The sequence below is a fragment of the Tiliqua scincoides genome, chromosome 2 (assembly GCF_035046505.1).
Source record: "Tiliqua scincoides isolate rTilSci1 chromosome 2, rTilSci1.hap2, whole genome shotgun sequence".
NCBI lineage: Eukaryota > Metazoa > Chordata > Lepidosauria > Squamata > Scincidae > Tiliqua > Tiliqua scincoides.
The window spans coordinates 90,688,414-90,706,315 of NC_089822.1; the positions used below are offsets into that span (position 1 = coordinate 90,688,414).

At 45.2% G+C, this 17,902-nt stretch overlaps 1 protein-coding gene across 1 annotated transcript in view; it reads left to right on the plus strand.

Annotated features, from left to right (window-relative positions):
* The first annotated feature begins 701 nt into the window (after window positions 1–701).
* Window positions 702–17,902, plus strand: part of LOC136638587 (zinc finger protein 585A-like) — a 904,673-nt gene continuing 887,472 nt past the window's right edge. Inside the window, exons 1-4 of the mRNA XM_066612623.1 lie at window positions 702–766; window positions 5,314–5,560; window positions 6,967–7,093; window positions 11,307–12,398. Coding sequence (XP_066468720.1) covers window positions 702–766; window positions 5,314–5,560; window positions 6,967–7,093; window positions 11,307–12,398 — 1,531 coding nt within the window. The remainder of the gene's footprint in view (window positions 767–5,313; window positions 5,561–6,966; window positions 7,094–11,306; window positions 12,399–17,902) is intronic.

Below are 17,902 nucleotides of genomic sequence, written 5' to 3' on the forward strand. Positions count from 1 at the left end.
GAACTGCAAGGTTTAATCACTGTCTGTCCCTATCAATTAGAGAATCTTTTTGCCCAAACATGACATCAGTATAGATAGAAGATTGTACTTAATGTTTCAAACTGGGCTATTTTTTTAAATCAGCAAATTCACTTTGTGGGGTGAGGGGGAAACACAATGTAGACATGAAATGAAAGGGGCATCAAAATACTAAATAAGTAATATCTAGGAGGCCAATAAATCACATTCATCTCCTGTTTTAAAAAGGTTAATATTGTTAGTATGAAATCATTATTTCAAAACTGTTTTTATTTTTAGACACCCCCCCCCCGTCTCCATACATATAAGGAAATGTCATGTGTTACAGAAATGTCATGTATTACAGCAGAAATATAGAGCTGGCTATAAATACATCAAATTTAGTTTCAGAGAACATTGATTCTATATCCAGAGTTGCTGGAATCATAATTTGGTTATAAGGTTTAATTATTTTCCAAGATAAATTCATGTACATGCGGTAGCAGCATGGATTTGGCCCCATGCCACACTAGGCAACAAGGAAAAAAAATGTAGATCCTATTGTTGCCTGGGCAAAGAAACAAGGGAACACTCAAACATGTAATTTCATACCAACAGTCAGAAATGGTGCAGTCCAAGATACGCCCTACCACATGATTCAACTTTTAAAGGGCAGGCTCAGCATCGAAGACCTCATCCGAAGCATGACCGGACCTGACCTGACCCTTTGTGGTCTGAGAGCTGATGAGATGGCAAAGCGCAAAGCTGGGTAATTGTATTTTATTTTCCACATGCAAACGAAATCGTTGCTGGTCTGCTACGGTATGAGAACTGCTGAGCCACCAGAGGGGCTGAAATTAAAGGTCATGTTCAGAATGGAATCATTTAATAATGCTCAGCATTGGATTTATAAGAGGAGGAGGCCTGCTCAAGGGTGCAGGAATTAATGGAGAAGTGTGAATAGGCAGGTAATGGCCAACACAAAGAATGAAGCAGGATCCCAGCTGAGGAAGAGCTGAGCATGTAAAGGAGAAGGAAAGCTCATCATAAGAGGCCAGTCTTAATGGCATCCTCACAATGGATGCAACATCTAGCCCACCTCTGAGTCAGAAGCAGCTCATATTGTCAAAATCAAAGGAACCTTGGGATTGGTTTCTTCAGTCAGCCTGCTAAGTGGCTCATCATCTTTGAATTTTCCTCCGCAGGAAAAAAAAATCAAGTTTATCAGCAGGCATTCTATCTGCATGAGATACACAAATGGTGAGTGACAATTTACTAGATTGCCTGTCAGGCCTCTTGTAAATGCTGTCATGCCAGCCTGATCCCTCAGAGATACTAAGCACCATTAACTACTACTAGCCAAAAGCAACTGAATTATGCAACAGAGAATTATACAGAGTCTGGGCTGGGGGTTCATACTCTGTGCCAAGGAAACCAAAATTCTGCACAACTCTATTAGGGTGTTGTAATAAGCACTAGCAAAATTTCGAACCAAATTAGGCACATCTCAAAGTCCTGAAAGCCCAGACCAACTTTATTCTGGCTGAAATTTGATCCCTTTTGCACGTGGCATTGTTAATACAATCAGTCAATCAATCAAACCTTTATTAGGCATAAAAATTAACACATAATATCTCTAAACAATCCAATATATAAATATATGTTAAAAAGCAAATAAAGATAAAGGTTAAAAAACAACAATTTACTTGCGCGGTAACTCCAGGTTGCTTAGGACCAACAGATTAGCCCTCTTCAAGTTACTCAGGTGTAAAAATTTCGCAACTGGAAGGGTCACGAGTTTAGAATCTCCCGCTAACAAAAATTGTAGGCAAACATTCTCAGAAAGACCTTTTTTAGTTCTTAATAATGGGAGAAGGTACTGATCTCTAGGCACTTGATTGCCAACACAGTGCAAAACAATGTGTAAAAGAGAGTCTACCTCTCTAAGGCCACAGTTACAGACTCGTTCTTCCTTCGGGGCATTTCTAAACCTGCCAAGTAGGTCTTTAGAAGGCAACACATTGCAGCGAGCTAATGTAAAAGCCCTCCTTGCAAAGGGGCACTCCAAGAAGGTCAGATACTTTGGTTGTTGACCAAATGTAATACTTAGGTGGAAATTCAGGGGCGAACATTTTTTTTGTGCTGCACCCAGAATCTCTTGCCTTTCTATATCAGTTAATCTTGTTATCAGGAGCCTAATAGAAACCTCAGGTGTAGCAGCTCCTTGTAGATCTGCCTCAAGGCCCATTTGTCTGATTTTCTTATAGAAAAGAGCTAAGCAGGGAGATAACAGTGGGTCAGACAGTATCCCTTTTAACAAAGGGTTTTGATCAGCCCTGAAGCACACTTTGGCCCAGTATTTTAAGAAACGGGACCATGCTAGAAACTCCAGCCTGTATTGGCCTGTCTCCAGGCAGAGTGCTGCATAGGGAACGCAATGTGGAACACCTAAGATTTTGTATAGAAAATTGAATGGATCTTTTCAATCAAATCATTTAATGCTGGCATCCATATAGGAATGCCATACAAAATTTGAGGTGTAACTTTAGCGTTAAACGCTTGGAGAGCAGCTGGAACAAATGAGTTACCCCAAGAAAAGAAAAAGCGGGTTATAGCCTGGACAACTAATTTGGATGAGTTAATTACAGTGAGGCGATGGGAAGACCAGGAGTGCCGGTAGTGGAACCGGAGACCAAGATACTGGAATTCCTTGACTTGTTGTATTGATTTACCACTAAAAAGCCAAGACTGCAGTTTCCAAGAGTGCCCAAACACCACAATCTTGGACTTATCATAGTTTAACTGCAGGGCGTTGTTGGTAAAATAATCTATACAGGCGTTAACCAGTCTCCGTAATCCTATTTTAGTGCGGGCTATCAAGGCCATATCATCCGCGTGCATTGTTAATACCTTAATTGGAGAAGTGATGACAGGTGTCTCCTGCCTCTGACTCATAACCCTCAGGTTTGGATCCTGGTTCCCAGCTCTGTCCTTTCCTGCTGCACATCACTCAGTTCAGGGAGGCACATCCATGCTTGTTCATTACTCACTGATGGTAGCATTAAATACACTAGTTTAAATGTGTAAATGCATTACAGGTGAGGCCTCAGTATCTGCAAGGGATCCGTTCTCAGGCCCCCTGAGGATACTAAAAACCACAGATAAGCAAATCTGTGGTTTTTGGCCCCTTAAACCCTCTGAAGGGGACCAGAGCAGGGCAGAGCTCTGGTCCCCTCTGAAAGGTTCAGGTGGAGTCTGGCTCAACATGAGTCTGGGGGACAAGCATTAAATCCGATCATTGGATGTAAAATCCGCATATAAACAGGCTCCACCTGTATTACAGATTAACCAATACAAACTGGCTGCCCAATGGTGACTCACAACTTTTCAGAGGGAAAACAACATTCAGACTAATTTTTTGAGAGTGTATTTAGCGTATGGCAAGTGGGGCTTGTGTTCTGGGCACCACTGAATATTTCCTTTCCCAGCCGACTCTTGGCTTCCGCCAAGTGGCTGCAGACCTCTAAGCCTATAGCACTGTGCTCAGGGGCCTGGAACGGCAGAAGCCAGAAGTCAGACAGGAAGCACACAATAGAGTTCTCTACTATTCCGGTGGTAATATATATAATAAATGCCATATTAGTGCTCTATTGCTAGACGAGAACATGGAACTGTAAAATTAAGTTCAGATATCAGTTGCAGAATTTATTTCAGATTGAGATTCAATCCAGTAAAAGGGAATGTTACTTTTCTCTGACTGAGGTCCGTGTACCTTATGTGATATATCGTCAAGATGAGCTGGGATGCTCCCTCTCATTTCTAAATGTTCAAGTGCTTTTTAAATGCTATTTCATGTGTCCATAATTACATCCAGCCTATTATATGCTTGCATTTCTTTTCTAATTGGTGCAGTTGAAATGAAAAATCTTACCAGATATGCAAAGGATGCTTGAGAGTACAATTCACTAAGGGTGATACATGGCTGACAATGATCGATCTGATATTTGCAAGGGTCTTCTTAGAGTTTAATGATTCACATTAATTCCTCGCCCCATACAAATTAATTCTGTGTATGGATCTTGCACTGAGATTGAATTGTCATTGGATTGAAGTGAAGTTCAGTAAAGCATTCATCTGTACGTATCGGTGATTGGATTGCAGTTAGAAAACAATTTTTTTCTTTACTGATTGCTTTTTTACAAGAACCAAAGTTATAGAAAAGTAGAGATCCATGGAAAAGATTCCAAAAGTGACAGGATAAAAGATCTACCCATGTTGACATCAAGAACACCCTCCAGATCCAACCAGAGCACAGTTCTGGTCGTGTTCATTTGAGTGGGCCAGAGCCGTTCAGGAGACAAGAGGCTGTCCGCAGGCCGGAAACAGGCTCGCTGTGGGCCACATCCGGCCCCGAGGCCAGGGTTTGGAGACCCCTGCCCTAAAAGATGCCCAAAAGAAACTTGGTACCTCATTGGTACCAACTTGGTACCAAGCAGGGCAGCCTTTGACAGGGTCTGTGGGGAAAGAGATCTGGAGTCAAGTGGGAGGCAAGCAGCCTGCTCTGGGCTCACTGGCAAAAAAGGTAAATACCACCCTTTTTTCATGTGCCTACTGGGCTCTGCACCAGAGAGCAGGAGGGCAAGCTGTGAGTGAGTGAGTCAGGGCTAAAGGACTTTGTTGTCAACAATTATGGAGAATGGCTTTGCTGCGACACCCACTCCCAGGAGCAAAGCCCAGACACCCAGAAGGGTGATAAAAATAATGGCGGCTGCTCTTCCAGCACTCAGGTGGTCTCTATATGGGATGGGGAGAGCCTTGCTCCTGGTTCCCCACCCTCTGCTATTTCTGGAAACCTCTAACAAGATTTCTTAGGGGAAAGACAGGCTGGACGGGCCAGGACTAAGAAAAGGGGCAGGGAAGATCAATGGCAGATACTGATGTGTTAATGAAGTGTTGTAATTGATTGGCTGGGCCTGGGGACTCCATTTCCCAAGAGGCCCTGCTGTGACTGGGACTCTGACCCTGGGGAGGCCTTGGCAGAGGCTGGGAGGAGGAGGGAGTGGGAGGCCTGAGCCCAGGGAGAGAGGGAGGTCTGGAGCAGGTGTGTGGAGGAGGCCAGCCAGGGAGGGAGTGGCAGGCTCTGGGTGGGAGAGAGGAAGACGGAGCTGGGCTGGAGGCTCCACTGGGAAGCCCAGGAAGGAAAGGCTGCTGGACTCTTCTTCTCCTGTGGAGGGAGCCTGGTGGAACTGCAGCCACAGGCCTGGTTGAGGGCCTCATGCAGTCCCCTTGGGGGATCCTGTTCCTCTACCCCCCAAGGCCTTGCCTCCCCTATGAAACCATCAGTTCTCCTGAGGCAGAGATCAGGGTGGTTGCTGGGACTCCCGGTGTCAGTGCAGAGAGGCAGAGCTCCTCTCCCAACCCTCCTCCAGCCAAGGCAGCCTCTGCATCCAAAGACAGTCAGCTTCCAGCCATCAACAGTAAGAGCCACGAGGCTCCCCTGCAGTCTCCTCTGCAGCCATCTCCTCACATAGTGGAAAGGGATTCAAGCATGTCCATGAAGCAGGTATAGAAGGTCAAAAACCTCATGCAGTTCTCCTTTCTCTCCTTGACAGATAATAGAGAATCAAACCAAACCATGTGGAGGAACAAAATGGCTGCCGCTCATGCAGGCCAGGTAAGGGAGATTTGCAGGGCACAGCTTGGGCTTCTCCTTCTTTAACACTTCCAGTTGCAGCCTTTTCACCTCAGTCTGGACGGCCTGTACCGCACTTGCTTCCTTCCCCCTGACTTTCCCCTTTCCCTGTACCCCCAAATCTTCCCTTCCTTTTCCAGGGTTCCTCTGGAAAGCCCACCTCCATCCCTCCCCCACTCACATTTTCCCCTCTTTGCTATGTGCTTCGTCTTCAGAGGAGCTCTCTCCTTCCCTCTGCCTTTTTATAATAATAATAATAATAACAACAATAATAATAACAACAACAACAACAGTATTTATATACTGCTTTTCAATGAAAAGTTCACAAAGCGGTTCACAGAGAAAATCAAATAACTAATGGTTCCCTGTCCCAAAAGTGCTCACAGTCTAAAAAAGATCCAACACCAGCAGACATTCACTAGAAAAGACACTGCCGGAGTGAGGTGGGCCAGTTACTCTCCCTCTGCTAAATAAAAGAGGAGCGCCCACTTGAAAAGTGCCTCTTACCCAGTTAGCAAGGGTTCTAGCTCTCTTCCTTAGCAATTCCCCTTGCTCTGGTTTGAGCCGCAGCCATCCTCAACCCTGCACTGGATACGGGGCAGGTCAGGTGGACTGCCTGTTCCAGGACAGGTTAGGTTTGGGCTGTAAGGTGCACGATAATTCTTGAACAACTACATAGACTTGCCATTCAACACAGGATCCCTGCGCACCATTGCTTTTCTCCTTATGAGTGCATGTTACACGTTTTAAAAAATCACTTCCATAACATTGTGCAGAGCTCATAGTACAGATAATATAGTGCAGGGCTCAATTGTGGTGGGTAGTGGGCAGATACCACCAAGACAAACCTCTGCTGCAGCCAAAGCAGCAGAAAGTGATGTAACATTTTTTAAAATGGGAAAAGTGATGGGGATTGCTATGCATGAAAGCAGGGTTGCAAGATTCTCAGTCCTGGGTGTGCTTTCCTGGGAATATGCCCTGTTGGAAGTAGTGGGGCTCGCTTCTGGGCTTCCATGCATAGGATTGTGGTGTCAGTTTGAGAACTGGAATGGAAGGAAAGGATCCTGTGCGCCTTCTTTCTGGAAACCTGGGAAACATTGGAGCTGGAAGCCCAAGAGGTGGACATGCAAAATTGAGAGGGAATGTGTGTGGGAATGTGTTTTCAAATTTAGACATATTTTGTCCTTTCCTGGAAACTGGAATGAACTTCTTCCTTTGGATTGCAGTCATAATTTAAGTTGAGTTGCTAATATTGCATTTTTTCATTTTTCTTTCAGAGCCCGATTTCCTTTGCAAAGATAGCGCTATATTTCAGCCATGAAGAGTGGGCTTTGTTGAGTCCATGTCAAAGACAATTGTATGAGTGCATCATGATGGAGAATTATGAAAACGTGATCTTTGTAGGTAAGGAGGATTCTTTGACCCCTAATTGATAGATGCCCCAGGTAGGAACTTCTGCTCCAACGAATATTGCCAAGGGGAGTTGGTTGTCTGGTTGCATAACCTGAGCGGCTGCTGTGATGCTTGATGGTTCCACATCCTCCCCTTCAGGCCAGACCAGTTCTGGTTCTCTTGATGAGTAGGGTAGCCCCAGTCTGGGGACATGGTGCCATAAATTAGCTGGAGGTCCCTTCTCTGCCCCTTGGAGGAAGTGGACGTGTTTTGGAGGGTGCTTCCTTCTGTGGTTGTGCTCTCCTTCTGTGTGCAGGACCCACCCGAGAGAGAGAAACAGCATAAATGTTTTTGCATAAATAGTGAAATAGCACTGAGAACTTAGATGGGAGAGCAGTGGGGGACAGATGTCTCTGGGTACTTTGGAACCTCCTCATGTACAAATGTCTTTCCTTGAGGGAGAGGTTAGATTACAGAGCAGAAAATCTCAGACTTATATCAGGGAACTGCTATGATGGCTCTCCTTATAGGATCTTGGGAACTGTAGTTTCTGGAAGGCTCTGAGGACTAAATGCCAGAGATGAAGACTGATTCTTCAGGTCCGATGCTGTCTAATGAAACCCAAGCCAGTAGCATGACTTTGAAACTGGACTGATGACAGGAGGCCTCAGATCTGAGAGGCCTAAAGGAAGGTCAAACTTTTAATTGTCAGAAAAATCACACACATTCACACCCAATCAATCAGGTCAGATTTAGAAGAAACGCATTTCATGTGTGACCGCACCTTCATTACACAGCACATTTGACCCAGTGAAAAACAACCACATCTGGGGAGCTTTGTAACTTTGAATAGAGAGACAAAAGAACATTTGAAAACCATAGGTGGCCTCACCAACTTCATGGCCAGATTTAATCAAGGAATCCACATTGATAAAGCAACCTCCAGAATTTGCTACTGCACCCTTGGTAAGATGCAAACCAATACCATCACCCATTTAGGACTGTGAGTGAGCCATCGAGGGCCATAAAACTACAAAAGCAGATTCTGAAATGATCTTCAGAAATGATCCCAGATCTTCAGAACTTCAGAAATGATCCCAGTGTTGTAACCCCGAGGTGGAGTGCTATATCCCCTGAATCAAATTTTGGGCCCAGTCCTATCCAACTTTCCAATGCCAATGCAGCCACAATGCAGTCCTAAGGTAAGGGAACAAACATTACCGTGCCTTGAAAAGGCCCTCCGTGACCAGATTCTGCACATGCCCTGTTGGCATGGCTGCTTCAGTACTGACAAGTTGGATAGGACTGGGCTGTTTGGTTCCTTGCAATGTTTAATAGGAAGCATGAACCCTAGTAGAAAACCCTAGCCCTCTCTGAACAGTCAAAGACGAGAATTGAATGCCCCTGTGAAAGCAGACTCTATGCTCTAAGAATTAGCACCCCTGGCCCTTTGAAGCTGTACATCCTTCTGCCAAAAACACCCATGTGCCATTTACAGTGAGTTTTGCATGACCTCTAAATTGAGTATCAAGAATGTGTCTGATAGTTGCCCTAGGTCACAAGGGGTAACTGTTTATCCAGAACCAAATACTGCTTATCCAGTATTTAGTAGGAGCTAGAAATAATTGGGGTGCCTCTTTCCAGTAAGGTACATTCCCCTTCCTCCAGCATGAATTATGGAACTGTTTTGGATTAGAGATGGGGCAGGTCAAATAAATGATATTTCCTTGTTAGTGAAATTTTAATTGTAGGCTTTTGTAGACTTCACTTAGGCTTCCCCCTAACTGGAAGGCTTCCCCCTAAATGGACTTTGGTTCCCCCTCCTTGGGTCTCCTCTAAAATCTTATATTAGAGGACACCCACTTCCAAGAGGGGGAATCGTTTCACTTTCCTGAGTTCACCTTCTCCTCTTTTACTGAAAACTCCTGGAGACCTAGGACTCTGCTATAGATTGCACCCCTGGAACAGGGTTTGAGGGAAGTTCTGTCTTTAGATTAAGAGGAGAATCGAGGTTTCGAAAAACCCTTCAAGCTCCCCTTGGTTCTCTCTCTTAAATTGACTCTGCAGAGCTCTTTATGGGCTATGAGGGATGAAATGAGGTGCTGAACAATAGGAAAGAAGAGCCTTGTCTTGAAGCACAAGTGATAGTTATCCCTGTCTTAGATAACTCCATCCTCCATTGTGGACAGCAACAGATACCTCAAAACTTTCCTCCAGAGAAGGGGAACAGCCTACGCCTTCAGGATAAGAAAACAGCCCCTCCCCTCTGCTACCTTATCTTTCTTCAGTATTTTTATTTACTTTCTCATAGACCACTTGCTTGCCAACGGGACTCTTCAGATGTATGTTGACTATTTTACTTGCACAAGTTTAAGGAGCCTTCTGAGTGAGTCTCGGCCAGGAAAGGGGGATAGGATCCCAGCATGTACTGCTGCTGCTGAGATCCTCCTCCAGGAGCCACTGATGTGTGAATGGTGCCTCCAATGTTTGCATAGGTATCTCTATAGTGCCAAACAACAATGTTGCAATGGCATTTATGGTGGCACATCAGGAGATTCACCACTGTATAAGCCCAATTAGATTGGGCTGTTTGACAAGATATTTCCTGATCTGTTTCCCCTTCCCTCTCTCTCTTGCTCTGCTGTCTTGGGATTCCCAAGCAGACTGTCAGTTTGCTTTGTTCCCTCCCTTTGCCATCACAACTCCAGACTCTTTAGTTAGATCAGGGGTCTCCAAACCCTGCCCCGGGGGCCAGATGCGGCCCACAGAGAGCCTCTATCCTACAAGCGGCCAGTGTCTGATCCCCTGAGAGCCTCTGGCTCAGTTGACCAAACACAACCAGAGTTGTGCTTGTGGGGTGGGGAATGGGGGTCCATTTAAGTGTGTGTGCTTTATTTCTTGGGCTGTGTTGGTGCTTGGAGAAATTCTGAACATTTGAGCCCATTCATTCATTTCAGTCATTCATCTAAGTTCAGTCTCTAATGTATTTATTTAAATTTTATATTTCATTTTTTTTCCGGCCCTTGACACCATGCCAGATATTTCATGCGGCCCTTCGGTCGAAAAGTTTGGAGACCCCTGAGTCAGATTAAGCCAGTGGCTTTCAAACTCTCAGGGAAAGTTTGAACTGCAGTAAGTTCTTGCGGAGGGAGGCAGTGACGCTAAGGGGGCTGCAGGGACTGGGATGCACTCACCAGTCCCTGCAGCAGCCTGTCAGGGGTGTGGCGAACCCTGTGTGAGTGTCCACAAAACCAGAAGTGCAGCACGATCGCTGCGCTTTCACTTTTTAAGCTTTGGGGAGCCCTGCAGATACTTGTGCAGGGCTCCCCACACCCCCGACAGGCTGCTGCACGGACTGGTGAGTGCATCCCAGTTCCTGCAGCTCCCTTAGCGATGCGATCCTGGAGATCAGGGGGTTGCGATGCCCCAGTTTGAAAAGCCCTGGATTAAGCCTTTGTTTTTGTGCTTTTCTATATGTGTGAGTGTGGGTGTCTGTGTGCATTAGGTGATGGTGCCATTTTATATAGACAGAAATACTTTTTTTTACCTAGATGATTTTTGAATAATTGTGTTCGCCCATATAATTAGGATACCAAAGGAATTTGCACACATGTGAATGTGTGTCTGAAAAGCACACCCAGGAACGGTCTGTAGCAGTGCCTGGAAAGGATAGTGATTTGCTTGATCTGGAACTAGCAAACGGAAACTTAATCAAGACAGTGCACAGGTTGTTTTGCTCTGTAGGAGATCCCATCTGAGAAGAAAAGTTCATCCATTTCTCAGTGGGGCTGCCTTCCCCAAAGGAACCAGTGCACAGCCTCTGCATGCTTTTGGGCCCAGTTTCCTCCAGAAAGCAGATGTCATAGATATTCTAGATACACTTTTGGATGGTTCATCAGCTGCATCCTTTCTGGACAACATTCAACTTGAGAGGAGACAGTTTCCTATCATCCCTAGATCTAAAATGTCATTCTCAACTAGAGGTTTTCTTCATTTCATTCTTAGTCTTTACTATTCCTCCTCTCTAGTCGTGGCCTTTATTTCTCTGAGATTCCTTTGCCTCTAATGAAGAATAATATTGATGAAGCAACTTACAGTTAAAGGTTGCTGTGGCACTTCTGGGCCTTAGTTCTGCTCAGACAAAAAAAAAACCACTTTGATTTCCCCAACTAGCTACAGTTTAGTTGCTAGTTCTCTTACTGCATTTGTTTTCTTATTGCGACAGAATTGGTTTGGAAGCATACTGGGAGAAAAAGGAAGCAAACTCAGTCTTCACAGCAAAGACCCCACACAGGGGAGAGATTTTTTATGTGCCAGGAGTATGGAAAGACTTTCAGTTGGAATAGTGAACTTAAGATCCATGAGAGAACCCACACAAGGGAGAAGCCCCACAAGTGTCAGGAGTGCAGAAAGACTTTCAGTTGGAGTAGTACCCTTAAGATCCACCGGAGAACCCACACAGGGGAGAAACCCTATACATGTCAGGAGTGCGGAAAGACTTTCAGTCGGAGTAGTACCCTTAAGATCCACTGGAGAACCCACACAGGGGAGAAACCCTATACATGTCAGGAGTGCGGAAAGACTTTCAGTCGGAGTAGTGAAGTTAAGATCCATGAGAGAACCCACACAGGGGAGAAGCCTCATAAGTGTCAGGAGTGTGGAAAGACTTTCATTCAGTGTAGTAGCCTTAAGATCCACCAGAGAACACACACAGGGGAGAAACCCTATAAGTGCTTGGAGTGTGGAAAGAGCTTCAGTGTGAACAGCAGACTTATACTCCATCGCAGAACCCACACAGGGGAGAAACCCTACAAGTGCCAGGAGTGTGGAAAGACCTTTAATGAGAATGGTCATCTTAAGCACCACGAGAGAACCCACACAGGGGAGAAACCCTATACATGTCAGGAGTGCGGAAAGACTTTCAGTTGGAGTAGTACCCTTAAGATCCACCAGAGAACCCACACAGGGGAGAAACCCTATACATGTCAGGAGTGCGGAAAGACTTTCAGTTGGAGTAGTGAAGTTAAGATCCATGAGGGAACCCACACAGGGGAGAAACCCTATAAGTGCTTGGAGTGTGGAAAGAGCTTCAGTGTGAGCAGCAAACTTATGCTCCATCACAGAACCCACACAGGGGAGAAACCCTACAAGTGCCAGGAGTGTGGAAAGACCTTTAGTCAGAGTGGTGACCTTAAGATCCACCACAGAACCCACACAGGGGAGAAACCCTATACATGTCAGGAGTGTGGAAAGTCCTTCAGACTGAGTGGTGACCTTAAGCTCCATGAGAGAACCCATTCAGGACAAACACCTTATGCATCCTAACTAACTTTTCAGCATTGCATGACTGCCCCCCAACTGCAGGATGCATCACATGTCCCATTGGCACGGCTGTGTCAGTGCCTGTAAGTAGGTTAGGATTTGACCTTAGGAGTTTTGAAAGTGTTTTTGTGCTCAGTAAGGCAACAAAAGTTGAATCCCTTGTTTGCTTCCAATAATTGTTTTGAAAATTCCTTCTCAGTGTTCGTTTGAAATGTAGTTGAAATGCCTTGTGTGTTCTTGTTTTTCAAAAAATAAAATTTGTCAGAATTGCTGTCATTATTTCCTACAGTGGGCCTTGCTCTTACTTTCCCTGATGTTCAGGTCTCCTGCAGACCAAAGGGATTCCACGTTGGTACCTAACAGAACCCTTGGTTCCTCACTGAGATCTTTGATGGGGAAGGGGATAGCTTCTTTGTTCAGATGTCTTACTGAATGAGAAAGACTTACAGGGCAACCCTAACGTGCACTGGAGTAAGCAGACTGGCAGGCCTGCCCTGTATCCAGCGCAAGTTTCAGACTGGCTGTGGCTTGACCCAAGGAAAGGAGACATAATTCCTCTTACCCCAGATAGAGCCACAGCAGCCCCTATGGGTCTGCTTGGATCTCTGCCACCTGAAGAGGTGGTGCAAATCCAAGCAGCCCTGGGCTGCCCAGGAATGGGGCTATGATCTGGCATAAGTGCTGGATTTTGCCCCGTCTCCTGCTCCCCACCCGCTGCCACCCTCCCTCACCTGTCCTGAAACGCCTCCGCCTTGCCCTTCCCACGCTCCCCCAGACCCCCGCGCCATCCTGGACATGCCAGCGCAAACTTACCGAGCCCAGGACCTGGGTTGGCATGGAGAGGCTGGCACATATCCTTGTGTTGGCCTCCTCAACCCATATGTCGGTGTAAACGTGCCTTATGGCACATTTGTGACAGTCCCAGGCCAGGGAAGTGACTTGCACTGACCCAGGGGTGCATTTGGATTACACCCTTAGGCACTTCTTGTTCCTCTGAGCTTATAGTCTGAAAGTTCTGAACATTTGTATCTCAGTCATTGTCCCAGGTTGGTTTCCAGCACCAATCACTATGATACAGTGAACCCTCAATTTAGCAGACGTCAGTTTCACAGGCTTCAGAAATGGACACTTCCTTCTCCATTAAAAATTAGTCATATACGTTTTGTACATACATGTCTCCATTGACTCCAGTGTATTTGGATTTAATGGACTTTGAGCATTAACAGAGCCCGTTCCTATTATTCCATTAAATTGAAGGTTTACTGTATTACCAACTTTGTTTGCCATCCTTTTTAGGAAGAATTATAACATCCTAATATTTCCCTAATAATGGCTTGCCTACAATTTTGCTTGGTTTTCACAATCAAGATAATGCTGAACTTGAAGTTGAGTCATTTCACCCTTTCCTAACCTGTTACACAAACCCCACCCAAACCAGGCCAGATCGTACCACACCTGTTAGTGTCCTTCAGGAAGCACAATGAAAGTCATTGACCACAAAGCACTGATATTGTGCTCTTGGGAATGGCTCTCCCAAGTCCATGCCAGTTTGGCAACAAATTTTTTTTGTTGGCATCCTTCAGTCTTGTAAGACTATGGTATCACGCTCTAAATAGTGGTTCTGGAACAGAGTGTTCCAGTGCGCGAAGCCTGGGTAAAGTAGATATGGAGGATAGTTTCCCATGCAGCAAATCCCCCCTCTCCACATCGTTGAAATGGTCCAATGGAAAGGCAAAGGCCAATACGGTTGGTTCCAGCAGCGTCGCAGGAGTTGCCAGAACGTGACTGTGTTCAGCCATGAACTGCCTCAGGGACTCCGGCTCCTGATTTTGCCTCAAGGTTGACTCCTGAAGCCTTTTCCTTAACTGGATGTAGCCACAAGGCAGTGGAGGTTTGGGATCAGAGTTTTCCTTCTCTCAGATGAGCTGCCTTCCCAGGCTAACGAGTCCCATCTACCTGGTGGCTGTTTAGTCGCCTCTTAAGACAAGTACAGCCAAACTGAGGGCCTATTCTTATCCCCAGCCCCCAGGGGACAGTGGCACCAGCCAAACCCAAATATGGGTATAAAGGTATATAGATACAGGAGGATGTCATTTATTCAGCAGATAGTTATAGCCCAATACTATCTTCTACTGGTATGCAGAAGTACTAACTTGGCATCCACTTGTATCATGTATAGCCGCAGAGAACTGCCAGCAGAGATAAGTTAAAAAATTTTTTACTTGCCTTTCTGAAGGCTGCCTGATCCCATACGGGATGCCTCAGATCAACACCAGCTCTTTTGCTGGCATAGATCTGAAGAATGCCAGGGGCTTGTCTAGAATGAGCTAGGGGGCAGGATTTGGCAACTGCTGCTCCCACTGAGATCTCCCCATTCCACCTTCAGTTTTTGCCCACTTCCTGTTTACACCAGCTGACCAGTCTGCAGAGCACTGTTAGTGGCATAAGATGCAGAGGGACTTACACCATTGCCAGCTCCACAAAATGACAGAGTGGTTGCCATGATGGTGGCCCACAGGATACGCTGTCGGAACTTGTGGCTTGCCAGTGTATCCTGCAGATAAGTCTGTGCTGTTGTTTTTTTGTTTTTGTTAAATATACTGCTTTCCCCCTCCATTCTGAAGTTGTTCAGGGTGGCTAACCACACAGTGATGCACCGGTGTCAAAATATGATGTCCAAAACAGCAGCATAAATGCATTGAGAATAGTCCAACAGTGAAAACCAGAAGAAGGCAGATAGTCTTTTTGCCTGTACACCCCCAAAATGCACGGGACAAAGCATTGTGAACTTTTGGCCCACAAATTTGCAGTGAAGACTGTATAGTCTAAAACTTGGTCCCAGAAAGTGCACATTAAACTGCGGGAGAAAACTGCTATCCTTCGCTAGCTTTTTTGTTACCGGAAGTGATTTCTTGAACTATTTTGTATTAGTCCAGTGGTTCCCAAACATTTTAGGACTGGGGCCCACCTTTTTAAATGACACTCTATCAGGATCCACCTAGCTTTACAAGACTTTTAAACAAAGGTACTCTAGAAAGAAATAACATTTAATTTACTTATTTACAAATAATATTTTATTTATTTCCCAAAAAAGCCTTATTATTATTATTATTTTATTAATTTATATCCCGCCTTTATGCCCAAAGGGCACACAAGGTGGCTTACAACATTTAAAAATACAACATTAAAAACAATAATTAAAACAATTTACAAATAATTAAAAATCTAAAAACAAACCCCGTGGATTCTCATAAAAAAGCAAGCCAGCCAGCCAGTCTGTCAACAATTAAAAGCTTTTTGAAATAAAAAGGTCTTCAGTCCACACCAAAATGTTAGCAAAGAGGGAGCAGCTCTCAATTCTAAGGGGAGGGTGTTCCAAAGTTCGGGGGCCACCAGCGAGAAGGCCCTCTTCCTGGCCGCCGCCCCTCTCACATCTCTTGGTGGCGGCACAGTCAAAAGGGCCCCCCCAGATGATCTAAGAGCCCAGGCAGGATTGTAAGGAAGGAGGCGGTCCCTCAAATACCCCAGACCCGAGCCGTAAAGGGCTGATCCATTTCTTGTAATGAGGCAGCTCTAATGAATAGGTTCAAAGCTTGACGGGCTTAGTTTAGTGACTCAGCCTTCACCTGCCCCCAATATCTATCACTGATGGACTTAGTAAAACAGGCACCAGAAACAAGACACTCAAATTGGTCTCCCTATATTCACTTGCAAACTGGAGGATCTCAGCTACTCGTAAATGGCAGGAGCTTGGCTGTTTGCAGGGCAATTAGCAGCTATTGGTTTCCTCTTAAAGTTTGATTAGTCTCTTCAAGTGTTCAGGCTGCCTACCTGCACATCCTGCTATAAACTTGCATGCTTATAGTGTCCTGTAAAAGGAAGAAACATTTTCACTTGGCGAGAACCTAAGCAAAGATAATGGGCTGGGCTGGGATCTCCCGTATCTGCCAATTCTGTATTTGGGGGGCGGGGGGGGGGGGCTGGAACATATCCCCTTCAGATATGGATGGATGACTGTGGGCCCAATTTTCCAGTACTGGTGTGTGTGTGTGTATATATATATGTATGTATGTATTTATTTATTTATTTATTTATATTCCACTTTTCTCCCCAAAGGGCACCCAAGACGCCAATTGCTACACCAATGCCAATGGGGCTTGCACTGCATTCTGTGGTGGGGAGGCAGTCACAGAGCCCTCAAAGTATAAGAACATTTGTTCCCTTACCTTGGGGCTGCATTGCGGCTACACTGGTTCTGGAAAATTTGATAGGATTGGGCCCTGTTTATCCAGAGGAAGAAGACAAGGCTATAGAACACCAGCTTGTCAGTGGGTGATGGTGGTGCCACCTGGTCTGCCAGACCTCCCTGATCAGAGACAATAATGAAGGGTTTGGAAAAGTGAACACATGAAGAACATCCTTTAAACATCCTGAAATAATCAATCCCAATCCCAAAACACATCTGGTTAGAATGACTTGATCAATATCTAAGCATCCCCCCAGTGTCCAGTGAGTAGTAGGGGCTATCTTTGTGACTCCTGGAGTGAGGCAGAGACCCCCTTTGTCTTTGCTTTGCTCTCAGGTCTCCAAAGCACCACTTGGAACTGCGTAGTAAGGCTCAGCAAGCTGTCTTCAGAAAGGTAGCTATCATACCATGACCCTTCCTTTCTCTTGCAATTTCTCTCTGTCAATCCCTCCTCTCCTCTCAGTAGCCATGGGGAAGGGACTAAAGAGCAGAGCACCAGTGGCATACCAAGGTCATTTGACACCCGGGGTCCATAAATTTTTGGCACCCTCCCCTATGACAAAATTATTTTCAGTGATGGTCACGGCATGAAATGAATAATGAGAAGCACAGAGAATAAGAAGAAGGCCAGAGAGGAAGTGCAGACAGTGAACCTTTTGGTTTTATTGATCTTTGTGTGTTTGTAATTTTGAATATTTATATTTGTATATTTATATGTAATTTTATAAATATAATCATGCCAATACACAACTGAAAAAAAATTAAAAGAAATAAATTTTATTTTTGAAAAAAGTTTAAACATCTTGGGGCAGCCTCCTGGATACCCTCCTGCACCATGACACCCAGGGCCACCTCCCCCCCCCCATCATCCGCTTCATATGCCACTGTAGAGCACTTCAAACCCTTCTTCCTCAAAAAATGCCTTTTCCTTTCTTAGTGGTGCACCACATACAAACACATGCATGCTCTCAATGCACAATCTGGGAACACACACAACCACACCAATTAAAATAACATTTATTGCATTTTTCTTGAGCAGTTAGTGAAGCGCCTAAAAGCCGCCTTTAATTGAAAGTTCTCATGGTGGGACATCCAAGCATTATCAAAAGAATCTGTACATGTGTGGTGAAGGTCCAGATGCTCACATAGGTGACACGCCTCATGGCTGCAGCTCTTCATAGGTTGGAGTGAGGACCTGATCTATGCACCAGTACATGAGCCAGACTCTTATCAAAATCCAAACACAAAGTTAA